Below are 22,261 nucleotides of genomic sequence, written 5' to 3' on the forward strand. Positions count from 1 at the left end.
GGTAAGGCCCCACTTCTTGGTTGCAAGCTCCAAGTTCAGCAGCAGCGCCTCCAACTCCTCTTCTGAGTGGGCAGCAATTACCAGATCATCGGCATACATAACGTGGTTGAGCAATAGGGAGAGATCCCTTGACCGCACCCGGGCATCGATCAGCCTCTCATTGTATCTGTACCAGATGGAAATTCCTCCAGTACAGCTATTGAAGGCTTCACGAACTACGTGGTCAAAATAGATGTTAAATAATGTGGGAGCCAGAGGACATCCCTGTTGCACCCCGAGGTGTACAGGGAATGGCTCTGACTCTTGGCCATGTAGTTTTACCTGGGCCCGCTCACCATCATGAAGGTCCTTAATGATCGTGAGCAGCGGGTCAAGGACTCTGAAAGCACGAAGAACAATCCAGAGTTCAGGTCTACTGATGGTATCATAGGCCTTGACCATGTCAATAAAGCAGAGATGTAGGTCTTGTTGGAATTCCCTACACCTCTGCTGTAGCAGACGGACAGAAATATGGCATATGTGCAGGACTGCCCTTTCCTGAAACCGCATTGGGGCTCCGCAAGCCTCTCCTCAGCGTGCCTGGCAAGGCAGTGTTGAATAATCCTTGCCAGGACCTTTCCTGGCACACTGAGGAGTGAGATGCCCCTGTAGTTGTTACAGTCTGTGCGGTCCCCCTTCTTACATAGGGGGACCACCAGGGCATCCTTCCAATCCTACGGAACCCGTCCAGTGGTCCGGACTGTTGTTATTATGTCATGTAGGGCAGTCTGTGCACAAACGCCACCCTCCCTCAGCATTTCGCTTGGGAGATCATCTCTGCCCGGTGCCTTTCCTGGTCTCAGACTCTGGATCGCCCTCAGTACTTCCTCCAAAGATGGCACCTCAGCCAGCCACTCACAGGGGGTGACTTCTTCCAATATTTGAGGCACCACAATGACACATTCATATACACGCACACACACATGTAGTGACATCACGGATGTCACTCTGTCATGCACAGCGTGCGATGTAGCGACATCGCGGGCACCACGTGTATGTGGGTGCAGTACCGGCCCTAGAGGGGTTCGGTGAGCACTGACTGGCAGTGCTGGATGGCACCACGCTCTGCGTGCAGTGCCGACCCCTACAGGATAGGGAGGATAGGGTGTGAGAGTGGCGGGCATGGGAATGGGGTTACTCAGGGCCATGGCACTCTGTTTGACCCCGAAGTACACGTGACCGGTAAAGTCTACACAGGGTCCCCCAGGTGGGGGCTAGGGGTGGTCACGTGTCAGGGCCGAGATCCTGCTCGAGGAATTCTCGAAGGTGGTCGTGGCTAAGGGCGGAGCCAGCCACGACCACGGAGGATAGAAGCCGGGTCCCAGAGAGGGACCGGCTGTTGTGGTTCATCTTGAAGAAATCTCCGTTCTACGTCCTACAGAGTCTCCAACACGTGGACCTGGACCCAAGCTGGGGTCCGGTCCGTTGTAGCTACTCCCAGTGTAATTAGCGCAGCTAGCCTGGTGGTCCACCACCATAGGTTAATGTGTTAAGGGGCAGTGACCCCTTTGTGTTGGTATTAATAAATGCGTGGCCTCCAAAGAGTACGTCTGCGACTCAGTTGAACTCACTACACACACACTATGCTTGTGATCAACATATTCGCGTGGCCATAGATTGGGCCCCGCATGTAACGGGTGTTTTTTTTGGAGGGGTCCCCTCCAATAGGAATGTTAATGGGGGGGGGTATGAAAATCGCACTCTCAAAACTCGGATACAGGGCGCAGTGCAAAGTTGTCAAGCGCATATCTCCACGCTGTCCACATAACGAATGTAACGTGGCCAAGGCAGGCCGAGCTGACGTCTTGTTACAGCGACGACTGTCGGATTCCAGAATGGGCTGGTGTGGTTTTCAGTGCATCGTGGTGTGTTTGTTTTCTTCTCACAGTAGTTGTCTTCTAAATCGCTTTAATAATGTGAATGTAATACACATGATACACGATATGAAGCGCTATACAAATCACATTGCGTGCTGTCATTGGCCCAAAATGTGGTCTTCATCGAAATAACGGGGTTTTATTCAAACGTAATGAGGGCGCGGGATGTCAACTACCTCGCGTGGTATACAGGTCGTGGGTTCGATCCCGGTCTTGACGCCTGCTGCTGTATATTTGGAGTTTGCGTGTTCTCCCCGTGGTCGCGTGGGTATTTCTCCGGGTCCTCCCAAGTTTTCTCTCCACGTTTAGAATCAACATCACGCGTTCAGACTATTTGGCTGCCAAAAAATTCCACGCGATATGCCATTCGTTGAGCTATCATGTAGCCAGGTCGCCTCTGAATACAAACTTTATCGCTAAGTGGGCCTAAGCTGGTCAAATAACATCGTAAAACAAATTAGAAATCGTAATTACTGGGGCACCCCAAACCTAAATCAGCCCAATATTTCTAGGAGACACATTGTGTACTCAGATGCACGTGTACCCACACGCATACAGCCCAAAAGACAAAAATCCCCCCGTATAGCCTTAACAAGACTGTTGGGGTAAATGCTGTTGGCGAGCACCTATGAAGGCCAGCACGGCACACGAGAAGGTGGCCTTTGTCTCCCTCGAGGCAAAGTTTTACACATCGCACTATGTACTTATTTGAGGCTGAGTAGACCTAGGGGAGGCCAAGGACCAGTTCAGATAATCGTCATTGGTGTTGGCCGTGAGCGGGAATCGAACCCGGGTGGCCGGGTTCGTAGCGCAGTGTAGCGCTCACCGCTACACTTCAGCAAATCGTCGAATCTCCGTACCGCTAGCACTCACTCAAACTCATTCACACTCACCCGTCGTAAACCGCAGGAACAGAATGCTTTCTGATTCACCCTCTTCTCCACATTTTTATTGGTTTGCATATTTTTTATTGTTGTTGTCGTTTCAAAGTGGCAGTAGCAGATGTCGACATCCACCACAAACCAAACCCGCGCACGCGCACGACCATCACACATTCGATCGAAACACGAACCTAAAACACATCACAATCATAACATTTTATATATAGATTTGTGTCTGCTCTCCCTCCCACCCACCATCACATAACACCTATATGTATATCTATACAGAGGCTAGTCGCACACGTTCGATGTTGACGACGAATATCAAAAAAACCACACTCGACAGACGCCTGCACTCCCCACAGCGTTGCGTAAATCGCGTGGCTGGCTACACAAGAGACACGGGTGTAATCGATTAAGCATCGTTTCTTTTTGCGAATAAACCGCGTTTCTTCACAAGAAACGCGTCGGTTGTGGTTCCAATGTCAACAGCTTCTTGACTGGTGGTTTGAGCGCCCACACGTCACTGCAGATTTGTCGAAGTGAACAGATTACTTTAAAGGTAACCCCCCCCCCCTCCACCACCATTTGACATGCCATCTTCGCCCCCTATTATAGGTATTGTTTGTTAATGTACAAACTTTTTTTATATGACGGCCAACTGTCCATGCATGCCCCCTTACTCCAGATAATAGCAGTCAACAATTCACCACTGGCCGAGAGGGCCCAGCCACGCCGGACAGAACGTGTAGCATATTTGACCATACTTCACCACGCTGATCAGTGAAGGTTGGTGGAGGCGGGGGGGAGCATAGCGCAGAATAATTCTGCTGTACTGCCCTCTGATGCCCATAACGTAGTGTGAAAGTACCGAGTTAAACATTCTGGTCGGTGAATAGGGTGGGCTTGGTGTGAGGAATCTATACGCCAGGTACCACCACCGTTTGTAAGAATACAATACAAAGAGATTTGGCCACTGTCATAAGAATGTGGAATTTCCACCACTGGTCCGGTGAGCCACCAGTGGAAAAGGACAACGCCTCGGTCTACATTTGTTTTGTCTCTGCAATGTAAGTGAGCAAAGGAGTGGGTGCCACCTCCAAGGGTTTCACAAAACCAGGCACAGCGTTCCCGAATCAACCCGGCGTTCAACGTAGAGAGACTTTCGACGTCAGCGGCCCAGCATCCCAATGTTCTCAGGTGATGCACAGAATAATGCAACCAAATCACGCCTCCTTCACACGTGACCCTCCGCGTAGACATTGCCTGCCACTGACGGGCGAAACACCGATGGCTCCGCAAAAAACAACATTTCTGCAGCGAATCAGAAACGGCGAACAAATAAAATCACCAACACCAAACCTCTCTCTCTTCTATTTTATGGTTTATAAAAGGCCCGTGGGACCCAAACCGACCGCGATTGGCGTCAGCCGTATTTCTCACTGCCGTGCTCGCCGACAACACCCCGGTGGTGGTGCAGCAGCCACTTGAACCACATCCCTTTAGACTTTAAGAGGACGAACACCATTCACGTCCCACAACCTCGACTCTCACCACCACCCCGAGCAAGAACACCACCATTGAGGCTGTATCTGCTAACGTGAGCCAAAACAAACAAAAAAACCCGAATCCCGACCGGAGCAAAACGCAGTTATGGGCTGGCATCAACGGTGAAGTTGATATACCTCAAAAGTCTGTTGTGTTCCTTGGCATTCCCAGAAATAAAAACAAATCTGTAAACCCGATGACTGTACTCGAGAAGATAACGCGTGCTGCCTCCGATTACACACGCTCTGTGTGACCTGCATCAGCGATGCACGATCGACATCCACGAGGGGACAGGCGTATGGACGGACGGCGATTGCGGAGACACCGAGATGATGAAGAGGGGATGAGTGGAAGAGATGCGACGCGTTGGATACAAACACGTGGGTTTCCAGTTATACCTTTCGACTTTAACAAGACACAAAACCTATGGGCGTCTTCATATTTTATTCTAGCCAAGCGCAGGAGATGAAAGAAAAAATGCATCGCAAATCCGCTGCCGCTGTACACACTGGTCTAACGGCAACCCCCCCCCCCCCCCTCCCAACGTTGTCACAGGAGTTGTTTGACCATACTTCACCATGCCGATACGTGCGGGTTGGTAAAGGAGAGAGGGGGTGGGAGGGGTGTGCACAAGACCAGTGCATCTCACTCATCACTGACGTTAGACATGACTGGGAATAGGTCGCTGGTTTCAAAACACAGTAGCGAACGCACCATCGCGCCCCATCAAAATAAATAACTTGCGTCGTACACGTGATAACTTGGTTGAACGCACTTAGGGGCCGTCCATAAATGACGTCACGCGATTTTGGACGATTGACCCCCCCCCCCTTCGTCACACGGTGTCACAAAAAGTCAGACCCCCCTCAAATGACGTCACAAAGCTCTGCCCCCCACCCCCCCCCCCCAAATAAAACATGCTTCAAATAGCTTTAAACTATTGTCGTAGTGCGTATTTTATGTGCCGCTGGACTCTGATGTTATAGAAGAAAACATTTATAAAAATTATATTTAATTAAGTAGAACGTGTTGTCTATATTTATTTAAAGTTGCGCATTTTGATGTGACGTCACATTTCTCAACACCCCCCCCCCCGTCACACATCGTCACAAATGTCTGAACCCCCCCCCCCCCCCCAGGTGCGTGACGTCATTTATGGACGGCCCCTTAGGCCGAAGCGAATGAGCAGGATTTGTATGCGTGCAGGTGAAATAATGTCCTCGTACTTTTAACTGTAAACCATACGAGTAGCAGGTGATGGGACAACATGAGCCGATGAATGCAGAGAGATAATCGAGACACGCGTACATATGCACGGAGAGAGAGGGCCTGGCACGACCACGACCGGTACTCACAGCACCACCACCAATCACGAAGACGACGACACGGCACGACTCACAACCACGCCAGCAAGAACACGGCTCCACGGGGAGACGACCAGCAAGGGAGGTGGGGGGGGGGGACTGCCACTGACGGACGAACACCACAACACCACCACCACCACGGGGCAGCCGGCAACGCGCACACCGTGCTACGCAAGTGGACCCTGCAAAATTCTGAAACAAGCGGCCAAAAAGCCTGAAAAGGTCTTACGCTACAACGGGGAAGGGCAATTGGTGTTGGGGCACAGCACATTAACCAATCAAACGTTAGGCATACCCACTATCACTAGACCCATCCCTAACCAACCAGCAAATGTAGTAGCTATTACTTGCCCAATCCCGACCCAACTAGCTAAGCAATCTCGATTTTATAGTTCTCCCAATTACCACAATCCTACCCAACGACAAGTACTGCACTATTAATCCTCCCAATTACTCGCATCCTACACAACTAGCCACGAGCACTAGCCCAATAGCCCAATCCACCAAGCTAACCATCCACCAGCCGTAATCCTCCCGCTCTACCACACCCTACTCGAGTAGATACTGTACTTGTATTAGTGCCTCCACCCCACCCCCATTAACCACAATCCTACCCAACTAGCCGCTAGTAGTGCTCGACCAATCCCTACCCAACTGGCCATCCGGCCACGATCCTCCCTCCCAATGACCCCAAAGCCGACCTCCTGCACTAATTCCAGTGCTTCACCAGCAGATCTTTTTTACATTTTTGTTTTCCGCTTTTCAATCTTGGTGTTCACAACGCCACCTGCATAGCACGCGAGTCCGGGCTGCCGTATTGTACACACAATAAACTCTTACGCCGCCCGCCTGCACATTCTAAAGTGCACTCGCACAAGAAACATTTATACCCACAAAGCAAACAAAAAAAATGCACTTAAGAGAATAATTCGCACGCACCAGATGTGAGGTTATGCCCCTGGTCGTATTTTAAGATGGCACGTGGACACACACAGGTTCTACTCATCAATCTATGGTTTGATTGTGCAGTGAAGTGGACTACTTTGAAACTTTCAAATCTCAAAGTCTTGGTCAATCCAAGTGGCACCTACTGTGTTCCCAGGTGTGACACCTTACAGAACATGACAACCTTACCAAGTTTACAGAACCTGCATAAACAATCCAAAGTTTGGATGACACGCAAACCAGACATTGGCAATAATCACAGAGTGCAAATATAAAACATACATTCAAAATTAAAATGCATATAATTATTGATAATTAAAATTTTATCGTCAAAAGGAAAAAAATATATTTTAAGATTTGAAAAAAACCGGCACAGGTTTGCTGTTGAAAAAGAGGATAAAAATGAAAACCAAACTTTGCCAGCAGCCCTTGAAAAAAAAAGGCAAAAAACACAACGAAAATTACCATGAAAAATACATGGCACTGCAACGAAATTCGGCCGCTTATTCTGCGACAACCATAAGAGTGGCCGCGCTGCTGACACACAAATGGCCTTCAGGTTTCCCCGGTTGGAAGGTTGGGACGGTCGCATCGCTGCAAGCAGACGCGTCGCTCGGCAGACGTGTAACGTGCATGTCGGTGTACAGAGCTGGCACGGCCGAGGTCCTGCGTTAGCATCCGGGTTTCATCCGCCCGCGATTAAACCAGACTGCGAAGCGCAACGAGTTTGAGAATCTTGGTCAAGTCGCCAACGACAGCATAGGGGGAGAAAAAAAACACCCCTTTGTACAAATTTGGCATTGCGCTTAATTGTTTTGTCCGACCGAGTAACGGATAGGTAATGCGACGGAAATACTCGCTCAATTGCACAGCTGAAGAGAACGGTCTTCACGGCTGCGGCGAGATAGACCCTTGGTGGACAGGTTGGTGTAGAAAACCGACGATGTAATTTCGAGGTTGTTGCTCGGCCAGAAGTAGGAATCATCGCGGCGAGTTTCCGAACTGTGAAACGTTTCACTCTTGAGCGCTGATGCTTCCGCTCAATTTTAATGTAACTTGTAAAAAAAACTAAATTACACGTAAATAGTATGTATAATTGTATATATATATTTATGGATTCTTTTATACATCAAAATACTGCCTTGTGCCAGCCCGGAACATTTTTCATCCCATCTCTGGGTGGTATACGTCATAAGTGATATAGTAAACAGTATTTGGTTTTACTTTCTTTTGAAATTGCTCGCTCACGCCACTGGTGGCAGAAGGGCCTCCCACTCGAGAGTGCTCGACAGCCCCTCTCGTGCGTATTTGGCCTACTCTTCCACGCTGGCAAAAGTATTACTTTTGTACAGAGTGGAAAAACAACACAAAACTCATCCACCCTGTAGTACATTTGGCAAAGAGACTTAACATTGCTTATAGTGGTATAAAGAGTATCTAAACAACCACTAATTCATATAATCTGCTGTGCTGTAAATTCCATGCGCGCTATGGCACCAAAGCCCACGTTTGCAATAATGATGTAAGCCAGGGCAAGTTTTTTTAAGAGTTGTCGTTGGCTTTTTAAAATAAAGTGTTTAGATTTTTAAGAATCCCGCAGTTTCGACTCGTGTTACAATGAAAACCAGTAATCGCACGTTTACTGCAAACAATCACGAAAACTATACACAGTCTTTCGTGTATCACCACATTGTATAAATCTCAGATGGGGTTGCTGGACACGAGGCAAAGGTTGTAAACTACAGCTGGGGACAATGGGCCGAGCGAGTCCACGAATCGACTAAAAATTGCAGCACGCTTCTAAATTTTGCATTATCCAATGATTCGAGAGATCAAACTGATAATCGGCGGAGTTTTATTAAAAACTTGGATGGGATAGTCCAGCTCTAGTGAAAACAACGACTGAGGTGTATTAGGTGATATAATAAAATTCAAGGGGGGCACCGTTTTTCGAGAAAACATCCCCCGGATGTCGTAACCAGCACCTTCACCACCTTCCACAGCTTCATGGCATGGGAGTGTCTGAGGATCCCCATATATCTTGTACAGCGTCAGTCCTCCATTCTCACAGGGATGTCGCCACATTCCAAGCTCCATTAACCACCAAGGGCCAAACTAAACTAATTATTTTGCACATGGGCACAACACCTGCCGACTTGTTAGCACACATCACGGTACCGCCACGCTGCTGTATTCTGCGTGAGCAAGGCGTGCCCTGGTGAGGGTCTGACCCACCTGACGATGATCCCCTGTGCCGTGTTAAAGTTGTGAGCCGAAGAAAGGGGGTGATGGGGATTGAAAGGGGATCAGGTACCCCTTTTCCACTGTACAACCGAGACATGCCGGGGCCATGCCGAGGCAGCCGGACAAGACTCAGAGGAGGTGCCAGATTGTTTTTCCACTTCAGAATCTGATCCGTGCTGCCGACGTCACAAGCAACGCATGAATGCCCACACACGATGTACTGAACAACACAACGTGTGACAAAACTTATGACCTCCAACCCAGGGGCCCTGCTTGGTTGGCACTTGGGCAGATTCGCACGTCTTGTGAGGGCCAGGGTTTTGCAGTTTTGAGGGCCCTGGCTCAGATGTACCAGTGGAAATGGGGTTAGAGGGTTAGGGAGGGTGGCATGGGTAAGGGGAGTGGCCCGGCCAGCTGGGGGGCCCCGTCAGTACGACGGGTCCTGGTAGCCGCGTGCAGTGCCGGCCTCGGTGAAGGGGCCCTGCTGGTAGGAGTCGCGCGAGTCGACACCGCTGCCGGCCGTGTAGGGCGCGTATGGCGTGCCGCTGGGATCCGCGTAAGATTGGGAAAACGGATCGGACAACACCTGGTAGCGTTTGTAGGCGTTGTACGTCAGGGAACCCTGCACACGTGACACGGCAATTGAAAAACACACACGATCATTTTTCACAATGACATAAAATTTCACGACATTAAGATCACTATCAGTTTCACATAATATTTTGCCTTTTTACTGAAAAGTTTTTGCAATGTGGAGGTCGCCGGTTCCATCTCCCAGCATGACAGCTGCAACAACTGGGAAGTTTCTTAAATCCCGCCGCCTTTGTCCACTCAGGAGTAAAAACGGGGAAACCGCGGATAGCGGCACGGGAGACTGCTTGTGATGGGGTAAAACGTGGGGTACTCCCACCTTTCCCAATAAGTACAGCCAGCGTCCAAGTGTAGGGTCAAATACCCATTCTATAAATCTCTTGAGCTGCCTCTAGCGGAGGCCCTTCTGCCAGCAGTGGCACGAGCAATTCGTTGCAGGGCTGCACCTTCATCCCTTTCACGAAAGCCCTTAAACCATTTAAAGATAGTTAATAAACATTTTTATTGTTTTACCAATTAAGGTCCACTGAGCTACGTAGCTCTTTTTCAGAAGCGACCTGGCCACAAATGATAGCTCAACTAAGTGGCTTATCACGTGGAAATGAATATCAGCCAAATACTTTAAACAGATGTTTCTAAATCTTGACTTAAAGCCTTTGTGACTGCAGGAATTTATGCTCTTTGGGTCTTTCGGTAAAGTCACATAGATTTCTTCCTGCCTCAGCAGTCCGCCTGCTAGATTTTTTCACCGGAAGACGATTGCTTGTGTTGCAATTGAAACGTCGTGATTTTTTATTATTTTTCTATCTACGTGACTTTACCGAAAGACCCAAAGAATACGTTTCTAAATGTGGAGGGAAAAACCGGAAGACCCAGAGCAAAATCCATACGATCACAGGGAGAACATGTAAACTCCAAATATACAGGCGTCAGGATCGGTATCGAACCCACAACCTCCTGTATACCGGGGGTAACAGTAAACATCTCACCACCGTGGAGGCCACCTAACTACTATTCACAAACGCCCCCTTACCCCCCCGCCCGCATTAATGTAGACAGACAAGGTTTGCCTGGACAACACGTTCACCAAAAGGATCCCCACGTCGCTCTCTGGCAAGTTCAGGTTTGCACGGCCCGTCGTTTTGCGTGCCGACGGAAATGTGGACACATTGTGCAGAACAACAACACACGGGGAGCCACGACCCAAAACCACATCGGAAGCGATGCCCAGCACAGCCTCGAAAACCAAAGCAACGGCACTCCTTGGATCCCTCTCGTGTGCCACGCAGTGGTTGGGGGGGAGAAGTCACCGTGGCGGGCTTGAGTTGTCGGGAGTAAAAAAAAAAAATACTTTAAACACTTTCATCTGGGTCACGGTCATGACTTCTGTGCAGATGTCACGCGTCTGCTCACCCAAATGAAGATGGAGAAGAACGCGAAGCTGATGGATGCACGCGCCGCGTCGCCGTTCTTTTGCTCCGATGTTTTCGACCACTGATTGGTCAAGAAGCAGAAGCCCACGAACCACATGAACGTCCACAGCACTGCACCACACGATAACAGCAGCACATGGCCGAGCCGTTAACACCTCTGGCAGGCAAACCCCCACGGTTTCCGCGCCTCAGTTCACACTCGCACAGTTGCCACCCGCAGGCCCACCCCCCCTCCCTAAAAACGAGAGGTGCCACGACATGTGCGCACCGAATAATGCGTGCGTCGTCGTTTCAGATTCATAGACTCCACGTGCACCGCACGAGAAAAAAATAATTGACGAACCATGACCCTCACGACCCCCCCCCCGCCCCCCCCCCCATATATTACGTGACAAATCAAGTGCACAAAAACATGACGTAGATTTACGGCGTCCAAGTGCGACGACATCTATGCAAGAATGTGCTGCGCGGAGAGACGGTGTTGGCGGTTCGTGGCCGTAAATCTACCACCCTGTAGGACGCAAAGTCGCCTAACGCAGCATCTAAATGCGAAGCATTTTAAGAATGGGCCTTGCTAAAACGGCGGGCGATGAGTGCACAGGTGCCGTCGGTAGGGCGTGGGAGCGCTCACCGGAGAAGACGACCTCGACGCGCAGAATGTTTTTGCGGTCCAGCGGGCCCACTATGCTTGGCACGTACAGGTCCAGCACAAGCAGCAGTGTGGCCGCCAGGAAGGCGATGACGCCTATGGCGACGCCGTAGCGGCACGCGTCGCCGTTCAGGTTGAAGATGCACTGGATCGAGGGCTCTTTTTGACCGAAGTTGGCGTAGCCCTCATTGGTGATGCAGGCGAGCACAACCACTGCGAAGAGCTGCAACACGCGGGCAGCCACGCGCGCACGCACACACCAGTGTTAATGTAATCAGCATTTGTTATTTCAGTTAGTCTTAGTCTATTCGACAACCTGCGACTGTCCGCACCTCTGATGAGGACGTTGGCTATGTGCGGTACGAAAGAGGTTCAACTTACGTGCATACCGTGAAATTCTCGTCAAGTCTTAACCTGTGGCTCTCATGTAGTTATTCTCCTAGCATCGTTGGCTAAAGCAGTCAAACGTTTAGTAAAACTCTTAGTCATTAAATGTTGGTGTGAGAGGTGAGTAACCCCCCCCTCCCCCATTATTATTAGGTCAGCCAATTATGGAAATATTACATAAACATTTTTACCCAATTCTCGTTTTTTTGTCTTCCTCAGTGTGCTGAATTATCTATAGTTACGAGATTGTCTGCGTCTTCATTCAGGTTAGTTAATGTCATCTCGCCTTAGTCATGCTTTTATTCTTGAGTGGGTAATCGTAGGCATCACCATGCCTGATGATATTTATCCTCCTAAGTCATTGTTGACTAAACAAATAAAAAAACCCTTGTGTACACGCTCGCGCAAAACAAAGGTCCCCAAATAGCCTTAACAGACATTAGGGGCAAGTGTTGTTACTGAGCACATGTGAAGGTTAACCCAGCACACGAGAGGGCTGGACAGGGCAGCGTCATGCTCGGCAGCCTTTGTCTCCCGAATGGCAATGTTTACACATCGGATCAGGTACTCATTTGAGACCAAGTCGACCCAAGTGATGCCCATGACCACTCACACACGCTTCACTAATTAAACAAACTGCAAGCCGGGTGCGTTGGTGGCGGTGCATGCCACTTCGGAGGCTCGAAATTGTGGACGCGCAAAACATTTTTGAGTGCTAATCTCACCGGGGTCTGCAAGGAGATCATTGAGGTGACATTACAGCGAGTGGGGTTAATTAACAACCTATTATGGTAGAACTTTATCCTCTCATCTACGTGGACATCGTCTGGGTTCTGAGCTTCCTCCCACAAGCAAAATACTCCTAAAATAGAATTGTGCCTAAACACCACAATGTGGCACGATCCAGAAAAAAGTCTTGTGACTCATAAGTTTTTTTTTCTGATATAAATAGTTACATTATTTACTGTTTATAAATGTCAACATAGCCTCTCCCAAAGCATTTGCTTAAACCAAGTATGCAGTTACCCCAAAGGTGAATGTGTCAAATGTACAATGATTGATGAAATTAGATATCCGAGTAGGTGTATGTGTACAAAACCACACCCAGAACAAGCAAATGACATTTAACGAGGGTTTGTCGTCAAAATTAAAGGTTGACTTGAAGGTGAAGGAGAAGAGGTGGGTGCTGAGTGTCAATTGTAAGACTTCCCCCCCCCCCCACCTAATACCAAATCACCCTGAGTGCATCTCGTCATATCTTAGAAGCGAAGCAGGGAAAAGCTTAGCTGGTACTTGGATGGGTAACTCCCACATGCAGCCTACAACAACCGGACGTGTTGTCGCAGACTGCAATGCTACTCGGTGGGCAGCTGAGAACGTGGGAATATCCATCGCTGCATCGTTCTTCTATGCTCCCACATCAACGCTCTCCACCTTCACCAACCCACATCAACACCAGCATGGTTACGGCGTGGTCAAAAGCCCACTGTGAGCGGGGCAGCCTGTGTTATTGTGGGATTGCATGGTGGGTATCAGGAGGCAGTGCAGCAAAATCAAGTGCTGTACAGCAGAGCTTCTTAACCTTTTTCAATCCAAAGCACACACTTTCAAGCTAGCTCAATCTTGGTGGCATAGTGAACCACAAAATCACTGTGAGCCCGGGTGGATCAGTCGGAATGCGTTGTAGCCGCGACAGAATTTACAATCCCTTGGTCGCTTTGCAAGCGTGACACGAATTTGCCCAACTGCACGAGTGTGTCCGTGTCTGCGTGAGTGGCTCCGTCTCCGTGTCCCTGCGTTTCTCTCTCTCCATGTCTGTGTGCGAGTGTATTCTTGTCCGTGTCTCTGCATGTCACTGTATGTCTCTGTGTCTCCTTCTCTGTGTGTTTTCCCAACTGCGCATGCGCGACCGAGGGAGTTGAGAGGGCCGGGGGCTGACGTCTGTGTGCTGTGTTTCACCGACCAATGGAGGGGGGAGGTGGGACATGAGGGTTGTCTTCTCCTATAATTCCAAATATAACACGGCACACGTTTGCGAAGCACTGCTGCAGTGATTCGTCTATGCTACACGACTTTACCAACCTACACTGACCAACGTGGAGGAGCGTGGTTCAATAACCCTCACAACCCTCGCGGCATGAATCAGAATCTTGATTTAGACTGGAGGAATCGGATGAGCTATGAAGTTATTTTTTTAGATTTGAGTATTGGGGAAGGGGTTAGCAAGTCGCAACAACAAAAACAATAGCAAGCCCTCATCAGCAGCAGCAGATTGACGAAAAGGTCTGCTCATGGGCACTTTATACAAAGTGGCCCTCTTTTACAGGGGATGAGTCAGGAGAGCCTGTGGCATCATCAGCCTTACGGGATGCCGATTTGGCACGGTCACATGAGAGCAGGTCACGCGGGACACCCGCAGAGAAGTGGGGGGGAGGGTGCCAGGAACTCTCACATCACAAGACACTCACATGAGCCACCCCCACTGCTTGTGGCGCAATGCCCGGGTGGTAGTAGCAGCACGCTACTGTAATCCTCGCCGTAACTCTATGGATTTATATATTCCCCCCCCCCCACCATCGCGATGCTGAAAGTTGCGTCTGATGATGGGCAGTAAGCCCCCCCCCCTCCACCCCCGAGTCAAGTTTCATCACGGTGGCATTCCTTTTCCTCGTCTGTTTACTTGTGAACTCAAAGCACATGACTTGCCAGCAGCCATATGGCTGCCACTTTCTAGAATTGTCAAACAGAAACCATCCTTGATTTCCCCCGCCCTGCAACTCAATTTTAAATGAGTCGGGGGACACACCACCTGACTCTACAGATATTTTCGTCCGTTTTTAGTCAGTCTGCAGACATCATGTACCGCAGTTATTCTCTTCGTATAGGCGACTTAACGCAGTCAAACTTTTAAAAACCTTTCCTTGCTCATTCCATTGCATTTGCTCGTGGATTTTTTTTTTCCCATAAGAAATGTTGCACTCTTGAGGCGTTGTTAGGTTATGGGAACATTACAAATTTAAGTTTTTGATGTTGTTAAATCGAAGGAGGCAGAAGTTGATTTCTCGGTGGAGGTAGAGAGTCGATCCGTCCAATTTGTAGACTGGGAAAGCGGTAGCAGCCGGGCTCATAGCGGCGTTAAGGGCTACTGAAGCCGTGCATGAGTACAAGTCAAGCAATGTCCCGAGTCTTAGAGCGATGGACATAACCGACGAGGAAATATATAAAACACACACAAAAAAACAGGAAACACATCTTGGTCGCTTTGCAAGCGGAATTATTTTCACACAATTTCCCTTTTTGAAAAATAACTATGATTCCTACGTCATACGATATCAGACAAATGTCCGATATAGTAGGAGTAATTATAGTACGAGGGAAGGACGGATACGTCCAAAGGATGCGGGGGCCGAAAAGTAATAAAATAATTATGACAAACACGACCATATTTTTTCAAATCAAACTTCAGGGGAGTACATAACTGACGTCAGCACTGCATTGAACCAGGAAAAGTGCACTTGAGATAGCGTCAAGTTTTAAAGGTTCACTGGTAGGTCAATGGACAGACCCAGGCGTGTTAGCGAACTTTGACAATGGTCAGATGCACCCAGTGTGCTACCATGTCGACCTTGCCCGTGTTACACAGCATGTCTGAAGCAAACAAAACCGGTCCTGGAGACTAATTTGACATTCAGGGGAAAGGATCTGTGCAATTACAACGATGGAGGTGCCACGATCATAATGATGACGTAAACCGTTCGCAAGCAATGTCGCGCGGCGCTCCGGGTTGTTTATTAACGAAAGCAAACATAATTAGTGTGCAGTTTGAGTCGACGTGGCTCTTTCTGGAGGCGATAGAGGAGTCTCTGTCGGGGGCGGGGTGGGCGGGCATTGGACGTTCGCAAAAAAAAAACTCGACCATTTTATTGGGAGAGAAATTCGAAATAATAATTTTAACTTGTAACCCGCACACAGTTATTCGCTCACTCCTTTTAGATGCAATGCCCTGACGTGAGGATCCCACGCACACTGACATTCGATATAATCCCATCGGGAGAGAGAGAGAGAGGAAAACCCCCCGCCCAACATAGTACCTGCCACGGATAACGAAAACCACGGACGGACAAATGCGAAGAGGCCAAGGCAGGCTCGCCCGGCCTGGCTGCCCGAATCAAGAACGCGGCGCTGCCACGTCGTGCTCTGCCTAAATCACGGCGGTTCCGCAAGATGAAACATCAATCAAGGCCGTGGGACCGCCGCTTTAACCCACAGCGACCGCGTCCTTGCTTGGGTAAGGGAACACGCCTGGGTTATGTTACGCGCGCCAAGATGGAGCAATGAAATCGGATCGTGCGATATCTTAGGGGTGGAATCTTCATCCAGCAGTGGATCGATAATGGCCGACGATGATCGGTAACTCCACCGACACGTTCCTCATAACCATCAATCATTGTCGTGAGCGCACCCACGGCACGCTCGTCCGTGAATGATCACTCCACGTCCCTCAACGTCGTTCGTTAATAAATAATCATCCACGTCGACGATGCTGTGCATCAACCATTATCACCAGCCTCACGCGACACGCTTCACGATGATCACAACCAGCTACAGTGTAGACTCATCAACACCAACGTGTCAACAAGTCCATCATCCGCAACAGCTGCCGACATTAAAAAGAAAATAATCCGCCCCGCTTTTCATGCCGTGATCCCTACAGATCGAGTAACGCAGGCTCGTCGCCAAAACACCAAGTCAATCAACAACACAAACATACCCACCAAGTGAGAATACGTGTATCCCTTTTTCTGGCAACAAAACTGGTGTTAATGTTAAAACACCAAACTGAAACCTTCTACAAGGAATCACGTCTTACATTAACCACAATGCTTGTGATCAGAATGGATACAAAATATACTCTGATAATATATGCATTGTCCTTGTAACCGATTGGTCCACACCAGAGACAGCTTTCTTTTGAGTCTCGTCTCAAACACCGAGAGAGAGAAAGGAAAAAAAAACCCAACAGTGCTTGCCACGGATAACGAAAACCACGGACGGACAGACGGGAACAGGCCAAGGCAGGCCCGCCCGGCCTGGCTGCCCGCATCAAGAACGCGGCACTGCCACGTCGTACTCTGACAAAATCACGGCGGTTCCGCAAGATGAAGTATCAATGAAGGCCGTGGGACCGCCGCTTGAACCCACAGCGACCACGTCCTTGTTTGGGTGCAGATTCCCCCGTCCCCCCCAGACGGGGCTCAAAAGAAAGCGGTCTATGGTGTGGACCAATCAGTTTCAGGGACAATGCATATATTACCAGTGTGTTTTTTGTTTGCATTATGACCACAAGTATCGTGGTTAATGCAGACGTGATTCCTTGTAAAAAGGTTTCAGTTTGGTGTTTTAACATCTCAACACCTAATAATAGGGGGTTTCCCCTTTTTTTTCTGGCAACAAAACTGAAACCTTTTTACAAGGATTCATGTCTGCATTAACCACAATACCTGCAGTCAAAATGCAAACAAAAAACATACTATGATAATATATGATGCATTGTCCTTGAAACTCATTGGTCCACACCAAGGGACGGCTTTCTTTTGAGCCTCGACCCAATTGGTGCTCGACCAGATGACGCCAAAAGGCGTACGCCAATTGGGTCGAGGCTCAAAAGAAAGCCGTCCCTTGGTGTGGACCAATCAGTTTCAAGGACGATGCATATATTATCATACCTGACTGCAGGTATTGTGGTTAATGCACACATGAATCCTCGTAAAAAGGTTTCAGTTTTGTTGCCAAAAAAAGGGGAAAACCCCTATTATTATATTTTGGTACTGGCAAAGGAGGTCTAATGACGTAGATGCTCAACACCTGTTTTGTTGCCAGAAAAAAAGGGGAAAACTTATTCTCATATTTTTGTACTGGCAAAGGATGTCCAATGATTATACCCACGACAAGTTCATCATAATCATCATCCACCACGACCAACCATGATCACCGCCGTCATAACAAACAAAACATCTTCACCACCCTGACCCCGACATCGCCACTATTCAAAGCCACGGCCTCGCCAACCGACAAACCCCCACAACACCTTTGCTGTAATTACACGCGGCCCTTCGAAGACGCCACGGGGTTGTTGTTGTTAAGCGTAAACGCGCAACGCGCTCGACTTAGCCGCGTGACAACGGCCCATGGAGGCAACGTGGAAGACAACGCTGACACAATGTGGGCCGTTGCAGAGAGCGTGTAACGAAAGTAGCGTTAACAGCCGCCCAATGTAATAAACAGCACGCAGTACTTGTAACGTTATGTATAAACGTTACATCTTCAGGGATTCCATAGATTTTTTGATACTTTTTTTTACTGTAAAATTACAATATACGCCTAAATGTGACCATCTTTTTTGCGTTAAAACGCTGTCAAAAAAAATCGGACGGTGTACAATTGACGAGACATCTTCAGCGCTCCGGGGATTAAGAGAAAGGTTTTCCGGCTTGAGGCGCCTTCAACGAGCCTCGTCATCGCTTCCTTAAATCCTTTAAAGACTTTCTCAAGCAGTGGTTGAAAGTCTACGTTCGCGACCTGAATCAAAGCAACCAGTACGCTGGGAAAATTCCACGATGAAAAACCATTAACACCCGAGGTGGCGATTTTGCAGTGTTACAAAATAAAAATTCGCACCCTCACCACCCCCCCCTCGTGCGCGCGCCGTGAGCCGACGCAGAGAGCCACCTTCCGGGCAAAGTCCCGCAGGCTAGACCGAGGCGCCGGCCTAAGCACTCGGTCTTTCCCCTCGCACCGCTACGCCGCGGCGCCAACGCCACCCGCTCTCCTCTACTTCATGCACATCTACCGCGCTCACCCAGCTCAGCAGCCTGAGAATGGTGAGCGGCTTCTTCAAGAAGGCCACGATGTCGAAGACGCCACCCGCTCTGCCCGCGCCAAAACCGCTCTCCTCCGCTCCCTCCATTTTAAAGCAAACGCCGTCTCGTGAGCTTTGTGGCGTGACGTCACGACGTCGCTGCGCGTGCGCTCGTGACGTCACCGCGACCCCACGCGCCTCGTCGGCGCTGTGGGGTCGTGACGTCATCACGCGACGGGTCATAATAATATTTTATTTTATATCTGGAGGAATCCGATGAGCTATAAAGCTCTTTTTTTTTTTAAACACACAGATCTCCAGTAGGTGGCAGGTCAGAACGTTACAACAACAAACAATACAAAAGCACGATAGGTAGTGCAAAAGTATAGGAAAGGTAAATACATCTCTTAAAAATTTTAACAAACAAAACTAAATGTTTTTTTTGCATTCTTACCAGGTTAAACTCATTGCGCTCTGAGCAAGAAAAACCATGTCTTTATATATTTTTTAAAATAATTGAAGATTTTATTCGCGAAAGTCTCCACGACTCTTTCTTTAACAGGGGCCTGGCCAATATTTTCGCCAGAGAGGGGATGGGGCGATATTGCTTCGCGTGTACGGTAATCACAATTTGAGTAATGCATAAAGGTGCATGCATTATGTAATTCGATTGCTATATGAAGAACCCAACCGATAATGGGTAATAAAGAATTAAAGCTTTCGTGACTGCATAAATTACTCATTGGTTTTTTCGGTAAAGTCACGTATGTAGAAAAACCATAAAATTATATTAAAATAAAAAAAATCAAACACGACGTTTCGACCGCAACAAAAGCGATCTTCATCAGGTGTAAAAAACAAATAGCACATCGGGTGACATCAACGCAACACATAGAGAGCGTTAAACTGCACGGAGGTGAAGATGAGAGACGCTTGTGTTGCGGTCGAAACGTCGTGATTGATTGATTGATTTTATTTTAATATAATTTATGGTATTTCTACATACGTGACTTTACCGAAAAAAACAATGAGCGACAATGGATAACCCATTGTAATTTATTCGCATCTTTAATCCCCCTTCGCACAAGAAGGGCTCACGAGCGACGGCATCACAACTACCCCTCTATTTAAGGAACGAAACAGGAGGATGATTTCTCCACAAATCTGGCTGTCGCCTGATGAAGCTAGTTGTAATTACTGGCGAAACGTCGTACTCAAGATTGTAAATGTTGTGGATGTGCTCTCCAACACACCGGAGTGCTGTACGAGTAACGAATTGGCACTTTCCATTTACGTGACAACCCTTACTAGTTGGCTGTGTCGGGTGGTGGCCGATTTAACGACACATTTATATATTTACTCGATCTAACCCAAAAAAAACCACCCTGTATTATGGATGATATTGGTCGCGAAAGCCTACTACTACGTGTTAAACTAGCAATTTTAATAACTTTCAGCCAATTCTTGAGCATTGTGATGAGTGTGTTAGGAAGGTCTTCGTCGTCGTATGTACGGCTGCCGACGTAGATGCAACAGGGCAACGACTTACAATGTCACATTCAGGTGGTCAAGCCCAAGACAGACAGTGTATCGTCGCTGCGATGTCTCATTCGTATTTGTGGTACGCGTGGGCATTGCGTCCTTAGACGTTGTTACGGTCTGTTCGCATACCAAGTCAACCCACGCGGTTTTACTCCGTATTCTTGTAACAGGGAAATTTAGTTTTCAGGTCCATACGGCGTACAGCCGTTTCAATACGGGCAAAAAACATTGTTCTGTCTGTAAAGTCACGTAGAAGGGAAATAATAAAATACTAAAAAATAAAAACAATTCTCACGACGTTTCGACTGCAACACAAGCAATCATCATAACAAGCAATCATCATCATCTTGTTGTGGTTTTCACACCTGATCATGATTGCTTGTGTTGCAGTCGAAACGTCGTGAGAATTTTATTGTTTTATATTTTTATTATTTTATTGTTTCCCTTCTACGTGACTATACCGAAAGAACCAAGAATATGAATCCCTGCAGTCACGAAAGCTTTAAATCAAAATTGTTTTGTCTATTTGTTTGTGTTTCTCCCTTGTGATGGGACTATGTAGGATGAACGTTGAGATTTATAAGGGGCACGGGATGACCAAAAGGGTTTGAATTGGTCTGTAATAAGGTAGGACACTGATAAGGGGTTGACAGGTATGTGCTCTGGATGACCGCAGTCCCACACTGGACAATGTTAATTTTCCATTTTGTGCGTCAGGTATCCGCATCTGCCATGGTCACGAAGGTAAAGATAAAAAAATATATATAACCCAACTCCAGCGAATTTCCTAGGCGCGGGGCTTTAAAACGGCTTCACGTCACTCACCGCAAAATCTACAAAACTCGAACCCCCCCGCAAACATCGCAAACAGCCACACACTAGATTCGAAGCTTTCGTGACTGCAGGAATTACTCTTTGGTTCTTTAGGTAAAGTCACGTAGAAAATAAAATCAAATAATAATAGAATACGACGTTTCGATTGCAACACAAGCAACCGTCATCAGGTAAGAATGAATGAGAAAAAAACAACATAGTAAACTTAGAAACACGATGCAACACAACACAGAGAGCCGGCCAACACAACAGCCAACACCCCACCAGGCTGACCACGCTCCTCCAAAGACTGAAAAACAGAAAGACAGCGCCACTGTGTTCCACTATAAGACAAATAGGCCTCGCGAGGGGGTAGTATGGCTAACAGCACGCCCGACCACCTTTGTCTCCCCAGTGGCGATGTTTACACACCGCACCAGGTGCTCATTTGAGGCTGAGTCGACCTAGAGCAGGCCCATAACCGGTTCAGATAATCGCCACCGGTGTTGGCCGTGGGCGGGTATCGAACTCCGTTCGCCGGGTTCGTAGCGCAGCGTAGCGCTGACCGACTGTGGCACCGATACCCGCAAAAGCGACCCACAACAACAACCGTCATTCGCCACTTCGTGGAGGTGACGTCAACCACGTCGCTTGTGCCAGGTTAGGTGCACCTCGAGGCCACGTGAAGTGTCGAAGGCTCGCTGGCAGGAGGTCACGGGACAGACCCTGCAGGTGCCACGGGTCGACTGAATTCGATGACTGGCTGATGCGCCACCTGTGCTCCCCACGGCCCCAACTTGCTGCGTTTTATCTGCCTGGCGCTCCGGACATTGTTGTGAGCGTCGCTCCTCCGGCCTCCGCTGTTGTTTGGAAGGCGACTGCCTCCGACTGTCCAGTAGCGTCCTTCACGGACCTCCTCCATAGAGGCCGATCTTGACATGCACCACTGGTATCAGCACACCGGCAAGTCCACGCAACTTCGCATCCTCCTGTACCACATCAGCCCATCTCTTTTCTAGCCTGTGTCGTGCCCGTTAAGCCCCCTCTATTCATCCAAAACAGAAGCTGATTGATATACGTTGGCTGGGC

The 22,261-nt window shown here is 48.5% G+C and overlaps 1 protein-coding gene across 1 annotated transcript; it reads right to left on the bottom strand.

The window, feature by feature from the left end:
* Positions 1–2,836: 2,836 nt before the first annotated feature.
* Positions 2,837–18,976, bottom strand: LOC116951531 (synaptogyrin-2-like). The gene is made up of 4 exons (XM_032970224.2): positions 18,818–18,976; positions 11,554–11,794; positions 10,903–11,033; positions 2,837–9,520 (listed from the first exon to the last, which is right to left on the bottom strand). The coding sequence occupies exons 1-4, from the start codon at positions 18,923–18,925 to the stop codon at positions 9,326–9,328; spliced, it is 675 nt and encodes a 224-aa protein (XP_032826115.1). The 5' UTR covers positions 18,926–18,976; the 3' UTR covers positions 2,837–9,325.
* Between the last annotated feature and the right edge of the window lie 3,285 nt (positions 18,977–22,261).

Source organism: Petromyzon marinus, chromosome 43 (assembly GCF_048934315.1).
Source record: "Petromyzon marinus isolate PM22_M1 ecotype Great Lakes invasive population chromosome 43, UKy_Petmar_22M1.pri1.0, whole genome shotgun sequence".
Lineage (NCBI taxonomy): Eukaryota > Metazoa > Chordata > Hyperoartia > Petromyzontiformes > Petromyzontidae > Petromyzon > Petromyzon marinus.